Source organism: Hyla sarda, chromosome 1, assembly GCF_029499605.1.
Source record: "Hyla sarda isolate aHylSar1 chromosome 1, aHylSar1.hap1, whole genome shotgun sequence".
NCBI classification, from domain to species: Eukaryota; Metazoa; Chordata; class Amphibia; order Anura; family Hylidae; genus Hyla; species Hyla sarda.
Window position 1 is genome coordinate 610,321,092 of NC_079189.1, and position 11,190 is coordinate 610,332,281.

The 11,190-nt window shown below is 50.0% G+C and overlaps 2 protein-coding genes across 2 annotated transcripts in view; one reads left to right on the forward strand and one right to left on the reverse strand.

Moving 5' to 3' along the window:
* Positions 1 to 11,190, reverse strand: part of LOC130300905 (uncharacterized) — a 448,736-nt gene that overhangs the window by 87,945 nt on the left and 349,601 nt on the right. The gene's annotated exons all lie outside the window — the stretch shown is intronic.
* Positions 10,564 to 11,190, forward strand: part of LOC130299715 (uncharacterized) — a 78,225-nt gene continuing 77,598 nt past the window's right edge. The window contains exon 1 of the mRNA XM_056551487.1: positions 10,564 to 10,600. Coding sequence (XP_056407462.1) covers positions 10,589 to 10,600 — 12 coding nt within the window. The 5' untranslated portion in view covers positions 10,564 to 10,588. The remainder of the gene's footprint in view (positions 10,601 to 11,190) is intronic.

Consider the following 11,190-nt stretch of genomic DNA (forward strand, 5'->3'; position numbering starts at 1 on the left):
CTCTCTGCTGACACCTCTGTCCGTGTCAGGAACTGTCCAGAGCAGCATAGGTTTGCTATGGTGATTTTCTCCTGCTCTGGACAGTTCCTGATACAGACGTCAGGTGTCAGCAGAGAGCACTGTCGACAAGACAAAAGAGAAATTCAAAAAAGAAAATAATTTCCTCTGTAGCATAGAGCTGCCAAAAAGTACAGGAAGGGTAAAGATTTTTTAATAGAAGTAATTTACTAATCTGCTTAACTGTTTCTGGCACCGGTTCATTTAAAAAAAATAATAATAATAATTCCACCGGAGTACCCCTTTAAAGGGCCTCACATAAGTTGTAGCCTGCGCCTTCCCCCTGTTAATATCTTCTGCTTATCCATATAACCATTCAAAATATAAATTTCCTCCAAAGTTCTTAAAGGAGTACTCCTCCCCTAGAAGACATCTTATCCCCTATCCAAAGGATGGGGCATAAGATGTCTGATCGCGGGGGTTCCCCGCAATCTCTCCTGCAGCATCTGCTTGTCATCAGCTGCAGGGAGCGAAGATCGCGCTGTGCTGATGACTCCCGATACAGAGGCCGGAGTATCGTGACATCACAGACCTGCCCCTTGTGAAGTCATACCCCACCCCCTCAATGCAAGTCTATGGGAGGGGGCGTGGCGGTCGCCACGCCCCCTCCCATAGACTTGCATTGAGGGGGCGGGGCGTGACGTCACATTACTCCAGCCCCTGTATCGTGAGTCAGCGATCTTCGCTTCCTGCAGATGCTGCAGGAGAGATTGCGTGGGACCCCCGTGTTGGGACCTCAGAGATCACACATCTTATCCCCTATCCTTTGGATAGTGGATAAGTTGTCTAGGGGCGGAGTACCCCTTTAACCCCTAGAGGACACAGGGTGTAAATGTATGCCCTATGCCTGTTCCTTGTTTATGAAGCATGCTCAGGGGCGGAGAGCTCTTCATAACCGGTGGGTCCTGGCTAGAGATGAGCAAACTTACAGTAAATTCTATTTGTCACGAACTTCTCGGCTCGGCAGTTGATGACTTATCCTGCGTAAATTAGTTCAGCTTTCAGGTGCTCCGGTGGGCTGGAAAAGGTGGATACAGTCCTAGGAAAGAGTCTCCTAGGACTGTATCCACCTTTTCCCGCCCACCGGAGCACCTGAAAGCTGAACTAATTTGTGCAGGAAAAGTCATCAACTGCCGAGCCGAGAAGTTCGTGACGAATCGCATTTACTGTAAGTTCGCTCATCTCTAGTCCTGGCTGCTATCAGCCGGGACCCGGGACTTATACGATCCAGATGTCCGGCATTAAATCTTTAGACCCGGTGATCAAAGTTCGATCGCAGCTTCTAAAATTTGCAGAAAGTAACATACCGTCAGCTTAGGAGTGCGGATTAAGACATAAAGCAAAATCATAGGGTCCCGATGAGCCAAGAGAACAGGTGGAGGGTTCCTACCTGCCAATGCCCTGTCCAATCAACACTCCAATCCAGCAGGCAGCCAATAGTAATGGAGTACCCATACCAATAATCAATGCTGTTCTATGGCTATGTTAATAAATGTAAATTAACCCCTTCCCTAATAAAAGTTTGAATCACCCCTCTTTTCCCATTATCCAAATAAAATAATGTAAATGCACATTAACATGTGGTATCCCCGCGTACGGAAATATCCGAGCTATTAAAATAGAATGTTAATAAAAACCGCAGGGCAATGGCGTAAAGGTAAAAAAAATATATATATACAAAAATTGTGTATTTTTGGTCACTTCATATACTAGAGGAAAAAACCCCATCAAAACAAAAAAGGTACTGATATAAATGACAGATTGTAGCGCAAAAGATGACCCTCATACATCAAAAATTACGCTCAAACGCCCGAGCGTCTCAGGGTAATTCATAGTGTCCCGGGATCATAATACCAGAGATATATAATGCAGAAAATGCCCCAAAAGACAAATCAGATGTCTCATTGATGACTTTATCCTCTTTACAACGGAGCCCCGCCCACTCCTGTCACATGATCATCCTCACAGGTCCTTTAGCCACAAACTCTTCAATCCTGCTGAGCTCCGCCCCCAAATGCACTGGTCACATGATTGTGACGTCATCACAGGTCCTACACCTCCAGCAAGTTACAGATACAGAGCAGGTCCTGGTCGGGCAGTGATTGCTGTTGTGTTGTGTGATGGTCTTTGCTGCTGACTGGAGAGGTGACCCTGCTGGGACATTATACAGTAATGGAGGGGTCTGGTGATGACTGGAGAGGTGACACTGCTGGGACATTATACAGTAATGGAGGGGTCTGGTGATGACTGGAGAGGTGACACTGCTGGGACATTATACAGTAATGGAGGGGTCTGGTGATGACTGGAGAGGTGACACTGCTGGGACATTATACAGTAATGGAGGGGTCTGGTGATGACTGGAGAGGTGACACTGCTGGGACATTATACAGTAATGGAGGGGTCTGGTGATGACTGGAGAGGTGACACTGCTGGGACATTATACAGTAATGGAGGGGTCTGGTGATGACTGGAGAGGTGACACTGCTGGGACATTATACAGTAATGGAGGGGTCTGGTGATGACTGGAAAGGTGACACTGCTGGGACATTATACAGTAATGGAGGGGTCTGGTGATGACTGGAGAGGTGACTGCTGGGACATTATACAGTAATGGAGGGGTCTGGTGATGACTGGAGAGGTGACACTGCTGGGACATTATACAGTAATGGAGGGGTCTGGTGATGACTGGAGAGGTGACACTGCTGGGAATGCTGGGACATTATACAGTAATGGAGGGGTCTGGTGATGACTGGAGAGGTGACACTGCTGGGACATTGTACAGTAATGGAGGGGTCTGGTGATGACTGGAGAGATGACACTGCTGGGACATTATACAGTAATGGAGGGGTCTGGTGATGACTGCAGAGGTGACACTGCTGGGACATTATACAGTAATGGAGGGGTCTGGTGATGACTGGAGAGGTGACACTGCTGGGACATTATACAGTAATGGAGGGGTCTGGTGATGACTGGAGAGGTGACACTGCTGGGACATTATACAGTAATGGAGGGGTCTGGTGATGACTGGAGAGGTGACACTGCTGGGAATGCTGGGACATTATACAGTAATGGAGAGGTCTGGTGATGACTGGAGAGGTGACACTGCTGGGACATTATACAGTAATGGAGGGGTCTGGTGATGACTGGAGAGGTGACACTGCTGGGACATTATACAGTAATGGAGGGGTCTGGTGATGACTGGAGAGGTGACACTGCTGGGAATGCTGGGACATTATACAGTAATGGAGGGGTCTGGTGATGACTGGAGAGGTGACACTGCTGGGACATTATACAGTAATGGAGGGGTCTGGTGATGACTGGAGAGGTGACACTGCTGGGACATTATACAGTAATGGAGGGGTCTGGTGATGACTGGAGAGGTGACACTGCTGGGAATGCTGGGACATTATACAGTAATGGAGGGGTCTGGTGATGACTGGAGAGGTGACCCTGCTGGGACATTATACAGTAATGGAGGGGTCTGGTGATGACTGGAGAGGTGACACTGCTGGGATATTATACAGTAATGGAGGAGTCTGGTGATGACTGGAGAGGTGACACTGCTGGGACATTATACAGTAATGGAGGGGTCTAGTGATGACTGGAGAGGTGACACTGCTGGGACATTATACAGTAATGGAGGGGTCTGGTGATGACTGGAGAGGTGACACTGCTGGGACATTATACAGTAATGGAGGGGTCTGGTGATGACTGGAGAGTTGACCCTGCTGGGACATTATACAGTAATGGAGGGGTCTGGTGATGACTGGAGAGGTGACACTGCTGGGAATGCTGGGACATTATACAGTAATGGAGGGGTCTGGTGATGACTGGAGAGGTGACACTGCTGGGACATTATACAGTAATGGAGGGGTCTGGTGATGACTGGAGAGGTGACACTGCTGGGACATTATACAGTAATGGAGGGGTCTGGTGATGACTGGAGAGGTGACACTGCTAGGACATTATACAGTAATGGAGGGGTCTGGTGATGACTGGAGAGGTGACACTGCTGGGACATTATACAGTAATGGAGGGGTCTGGTGATGACTGGAGAGGTGACACTGCCGGGACATTATACAGTAATGGAGGAGTCTGGTGATGACTGGAGAGGTGACACTGCTGGGAGATTATACAGTAATGAAGGGGTCTGGTGATGACTGGAGAGGTGACACTGCTGGGACATTATACAGTAATGGAGGGGTCTGGTGATGACTGGAGAGATGACACTGCTGGGACATTATACAGTAATGGAGGGGTCTGGTGATGACTGGAGAGGTGACACTGCTGGGACATTATACAGTAATGGAGGGGTCTGGTGATGACTGGAGAGGTGACCCTGCTGGGACATTATACAGTAATGGAGGGGTCTGGTGATGACTGGAGAGGTGACCCTGCTGGGACATTATACAGTAATGGAGGGGTCTGGTGATGACTGGAGAGGTGACACTGCTGGGACATTATACAGTAATGGAGGGGTCTGGTGATGACTGGAGAGGTGACACTGCTGGGACATTATACAGTAATGGAGGGGTCTGGTGATGTCTGGAGAGGTGACACTGCTGGGACATTATACAGTAATGGAGGGGTCTGGTGATGACTGGAGAGGTGACACTGCTGGGAATGCTGGGACATTATACAGTAATGGAGGGGTCTGGTGATGACTGGAGAGGTGACACTGCTGGGACATTGTACAGTAATGGAGGGGTCTGGTGATGACTGGAGAGGTGACACTGCTGGGACATTATACAGTAATGGAGGGGTCTGGTGATGACTGGAGAGGTGACACTGCTGGGAATGCTGGGACATTATACAGTAATGGAGGGGTCTGGTGATGACTGGAGAGATGACACTGCTGGGACATTATACTGTAATGGAGGGGTCTGGTGATGACTGGAGAGGTGACACTGCTGGGACATTATACAGTAATGAAGGGGTCTGGTGATGACTGGAGAGGTGACACTGCTGGGACATTATACAGTAATGGAGGGGTCTGGTGATGACTGGAGAGGTGACACTGCTGGGACATTATACAGTAATGGAGGGGTCTGGTGATGACTGGAGAGGTGACACTGCTGGGACATTATACAGTAATGGAGGGGTCTGGTGATGACTGGAGAGGTGACACTGCTGGGAATGCTGGGACATTATACAGTAATGGAGGGGTCTGGTGATGACTGGAGAGGTGACACTGCTGGGACATTATACAGTAATGGAGAGGTCTGGTGATGACTGGAGAGGTGACACTGCTGGGACATTATACAGTAATGGAGGGGTCTGGTGATGTCTGGAGAGGTGACACTGCTGGGACATTATACAGTAATGGAGGGGTCTGGTGATGACTGGAGAGGTGACACTGCTGGGAATGCTGGGACATTATACAGTAATGGAGGGGTCTGGTGATGACTGGAGAGGTGACCCTGCTGGGACATTATACAGTAATGGAGGGGTCTGGTGATGACTGGAGAGGTGACACTGCTGGGACATTATACAGTAATGGAGGGGTCTGGTGATGACTGGAGAGGTGACACTGCTGGGACATTATACAGTAATGGAGGGGTCTGGTGATGACTGGAGAGGTGACACTGCTGGGACATTATACAGTAATGGAGGGGTCTGGTGATGACTGGAGAGGTGACACTGCTGGGACATTATACAGTAATGGAGGGGTCTGGTGATGACTGGAGAGGTGACACTGCTGGGAATGCTGGGACATTATACAGTAATGGAGGGGTCTGGTGATGACTGGAGAGGTGACACTGCTGGGACATTATACAGTAATGGAGGGGTCTGGTGATGACTGGAGAGGTGACCCTGCTGGGACATTATACAGTAATGGAGGGGTCTGGTGATGACTGGAGAGGTGACACTGCTGGGACATTATACAGTAATGGAGGGGTCTGGTGATGACTGGAGAGGTGACACTGCTGGGAATGCTGGGACATTATACAGTAATGGAGGGGTCTGGTGATGACTGGAGAGGTGACACTGCTGGGACATTGTACAGTAATGGAGGGGTCTGGTGATGACTGGAGAGGTGACACTGCTGGGACATTATACAGTAATGGAGGGGTCTGGTGATGACTGGAGAGGTGACACTGCTGGGAATGCGGGGACATTATACAGTAATGGAGGGGTCTGGTGATGACTGGAGAGGTGACACTGCTGGGAATGCTGGGACATTATACAGTAATGGAGGGGTCTGGTGATGACTGGAGAGATGACACTGCTGGGACATTATACAGTAATGGAGGGGTCTGGTGATGACTGGAGAGGTGACACTGCTGGGACATTATACAGTAATGAAGGGGTCTGGTGATGACTGGAGAGGTGACACTGCTGGGACATTATACAGTAATGGAGGGGTCTGGTGATGACTGGAGAGGTGACACTGCTGGGACATTATACAGTAATGGAGGGGGTCTGGTGATGACTGGAGAGGTGACACTGCTGGGACATTATACAGTAATGGAGGGGTCTGGTGATGACTGGAGAGGTGACACTGCTGGGACATTATACAGTAATGGAGGGGTCTGGTGATGACTGGAGAGGTGACACTGCTGGGAATGCTGGGACATTATACAGTAGTGGAGGGGTCTGGTGATGACTGGAGAGGTGACACTGCTGGGAATGCTGGGACATTATACAGTAATGGAGGGGTCTGGTGATGACTGGAGAGGTGACACTGCTGGGACATTATACAGTAATGGAGAGGTCTGGTGATGACTGGAGAGGTGACACTGCTGGGACATTATACAGTAATGGAGGGGTCTGGTGATGTCTGGAGAGGTGACACTGCTGGGACATTATACAGTAATGGAGGGGTCTGGTGATGACTGGAGAGGTGACACTGCTGGGAATGCTGGGACATTATACAGTAATGGAGGGGTCTGGTGATGACTGGAGAGGTGACCCTGCTGGGACATTATACAGTAATGGAGGGGTCTGGTGATGACTGGAGAGGTGACACTGCTGGGACATTATACAGTAATGGAGGGGTCTGGTGATGACTGGAGAGGTGACACTGCTGGGACATTATACAGTAATGGAGGGGTCTGGTGATGACTGGAGAGGTGACACTGCTGGGACATTATACAGTAATGGAGGGGTCTGGTGATGACTGGAGAGGTGACACTGCTGGGAATGCTGGGACATTATACAGTAATGGAGGGGTCTGGTGATGACTGGAGAGGTGACACTGCTGGGACATTATACAGTAATGGAGAGGTCTGGTGATGACTGGAGAGGTGACACTGCTGGGACATTATACAGTAATGGAGGGGTCTGGTGATGACTGGAGAGGTGACACTGCTGGGAATGCTGGGACATTATACAGTAATGGAGGGGTCTGGTGATGACTGGAGAGGTGACACTGCTGGGACATTGTACAGTAATGGAGGGGTCTGGTGATGACTGGAGAGGTGACACTGCTGGGACATTATACAGTAATGGAGGGGTCTGGTGATGACTGGAGAGGTGACACTGCTGGGAATGCGGGGACATTATACAGTAATGGAGGGGTCTGGTGATGACTGGAGAGGTGACACTGCTGGGAATGCTGGGACATTATACAGTAATGGAGGGGTCTGGTGATGACTGGAGAGGTGACACTGCTGGGACATTATACAGTAATGGAGGGGTCTGGTGATGACTGGAGAGGTGACACTGCTGGGACATTATACTGTAATGGAGGGGTCTGGTGATGACTGGAGAGGTGACACTGCTGGGACATTATACAGTAATGAAGGGGTCTGGTGATGACTGGAGAGGTGACACTGCTGGGACATTATACAGTAATGGAGGGGTCTGGTGATGACTGGAGAGGTGACACTGCTGGGACATTATACAGTAATGGAGGGGTCTGGTGATGACTGGAGAGGTGACACTGCTGGGACATTATACAGTAATGGAGGGGTCTGGTGATGACTGGAGAGGTGACACTGCTGGGAATGCTGGGACATTATACAGTAATGGAGGGGTCTGGTGATGACTGGAGAGATGACACTGCTGGGACATTATACTGTAATGGAGCGGTCTGGTGATGACTGGAGAGGTGACACTGCTGGGACATTATACAGTAATGAAGGGGTCTGGTGATGACTGGAGAGGTGACACTGCTGGGACATTATACAGTAATGGAGGGGTCTGGTGATGACTGGAGAGGTGACACTGCTGGGACATTATACAGTAATGGAGGGGTCTGGTGATGACTGGAGAGGTGACACTGCTGGGAATGCTGGGACATTATACAGTAATGGAGGGGTCTGGTGATGACTGGAGAGGTGACACTGCTGGAACATTATACAGTAATGGAGGGGTCTGGTGATGACTGGAGAGGTGACACTGCTGGGACATTATACAGTAATGGAGGGGTCTGGTGATGACTGGAGAGGTGACACTGCTGGGAATGCTGGGACATTATACAGTAATGGAGGGGTCTGGTGATGACTGGAGAGGTGACACTGCTGGGACATTATACAGTAATGGAGGGGTCTGGTGATGACTGGAGAGGTGACACTGCTGGGACATTATACAGTAATGGAGGGGTCTGGTGATGACTGGAGAGGTGACCATGCTGGGACATTATACAGTAATGGAGGGGTCTGGTGATGACTGGAGAGGTGACACTGCTGGGAATGCTGGGACATTATACAGTAATGGAGGGGTCTGGTGATGACTGGAGAGATGACACTGCTGGGACATTATACAGTAATGGAGGGGTCTGGTGATGACTGGAGAGGTGACACTGCTGGGAATGCTGGGACATTATACAGTAATGGAGGGGTCTGGTGATGACTGGAGAGGTGACACTGCTGGGACATTATACAGTAATGGAGGGGTCTGGTGATGACTGGAGAGGTGACCCTGCTGGGACATTATACAGTAATGGAGGGGTCTGGTGATGACTGGAGAGGTGACCCTGCTGGGACATTATACAGTAATGGAGGGGTCTGGTGATGACTGGAGAGGTGACACTGCTGGGACATTATACAGTAATGGAGGGGTCTGGTGATGACTGGAGAGGTGACACTGCTGGGAATGCTGGGACATTATACAGTAATGGAGGGGTCTGGTGATGACTGGAGAGGTGACACTGCTGGGACATTATACAGTAATGGAGGGGTCTGGTGATGACTGGAGAGGTGACACTGCTGGGAATGCTGGGACATTATACAGTAATGGAGGGGTCTGGTGATGACTGGAGAGGTGACCCTGCTGGGAATGCTGGGACATTATACAGTAATGGAGGGGTCTGGTGATGACTGGAGAGGTGACACTGCTGGGAATGCTGGGACATTATACAGTAATGGAGGGGTCTGGTGATGACTGGAGAGATGACACTGCTGGGACATTATACAGTAATGGAGGGGTCTGGTGATGACTGGAGAGGTGACACTGCTGGGAATGCTGGGACATTATACAGTAATGGAGGGGTCTGGTGATGACTGGAGAGGTGACACTGCTGGGACATTATACAGTAATGGAGGGGTCTGGTGATGACTGGAGAGGTGACCCTGCTGGGACATTATACAGTAATGGAGGGGTCTGGTGATGACTGGAGAGGTGACACTGCTGGGACATTATACAGTAATGGAGGGGTCTGGTGATGACTGGAGAGGTGACCCTGCTGGGAATGCTGGGACATTACACAGTAATGGAGGGGTCTGGTGATGACTGGAGAGGTGACACTGCTGGGAATGCTGGGACATTATACAGTAATGGAGGGGTCTGGTGATGACTGGAGAGGTGACACTGCTGGGACATTATACAGTAATGGAGGGGTCTGGTGATGACTGGAGAGGTGACCCTGCTGGGATATTATACAGTAATGGAGGGGTCTGGTGATGACTGGAGAGGTGACACTGCTGGGACATTATACAGTAATGGAGGGGTCTGGTGATGACTGGAGAGGTGATACTGCTGGGACATTATACAGTAATGGAGGGGTCTGGTGATGACTGGAAAGGTGACACTGCTGGGACATTATACAGTAATGGAGGGGTCTGGTGATGACTGGAGAGGTGACCCTGCTGGGACATTATACAGTAATGGAGGGGTCTGGTGATGACTGGAGAGGTGACACTGCTGGGACATTATACAGTAATGGAGGGTCTGGTGATGACTGGAGAGGTGACACTGCTGGGACATTATACAGTAATGGAGGAGTCTGGTGATGACTGGAGAGGTGACCCTGCTGGGATATTATACAGTAATGGAGGGGTCTGGTGATGACTGGAGAGGTGACACTGTTGGGAATGCTGGGACATTATACAGTAATGGAGGGGTCTGGTGATGACTGGAGAGGTGACACTGCTGGGATATTATACAGTAATGGAGGGGTCTGGTGATGACTGGAGAGGTGACACTGCTGGGAATGCTGGGACATTATACAGTAATGGAGGGGTCTGGTGATGACTGGAGAGGTGACACTGCTGGGAATGCTGGGACATTATACAGTAATGGAGGGGTCTGGTGATGACTGGAGAGGTAACACTGCTGGGACATTATACAGTAATGGAGGGGTCTGGTGATGACTGGAGAGGTTACACTGCTGGGACATTATACAGTAATGGAGGGGTCTGGTGATGACTGGAGAGGTGACACTGCTGGGACATTATACAGTAATGGAGGGGTCTGGTGATGACTGGAGAGGTGACACTGCTGGGACATTATACAGTAACACCACTGGAGGGGTCTGGTGATGACTGGAGAGGTGACACTGCTGGGACATTATACAGTAATGTAGGGGTCTGGTGATGACTGGAGAGGTGACACTGCTGGGACATTATACAGTAATGGAGGGGTCTGGTGATAACTGGAGAGGTGACACTGCTGGGACATTATACAGTAATGGAGGGGTCTGGTGATGACTGGAGAGGTGACACTGCTGGGACTTTATACAGTAATGGAGGGGTCTGGTGATGACTGGAGAGGTGACACTGCTGGGACATTATACAGTAATGGAGGGGTCTGGTGATGACTGGAGAGGTGACACTGCTGGGACATTATACAGTAATGGAGGGGTCTGGTGATGACTGGAGAGGTGACACTGCTGGGACATTATACAGTAATGGAGGGGTCTGGTGATGACTGGAGAGGTGACACTGCTGGGACATTATACAGTAATGGAGG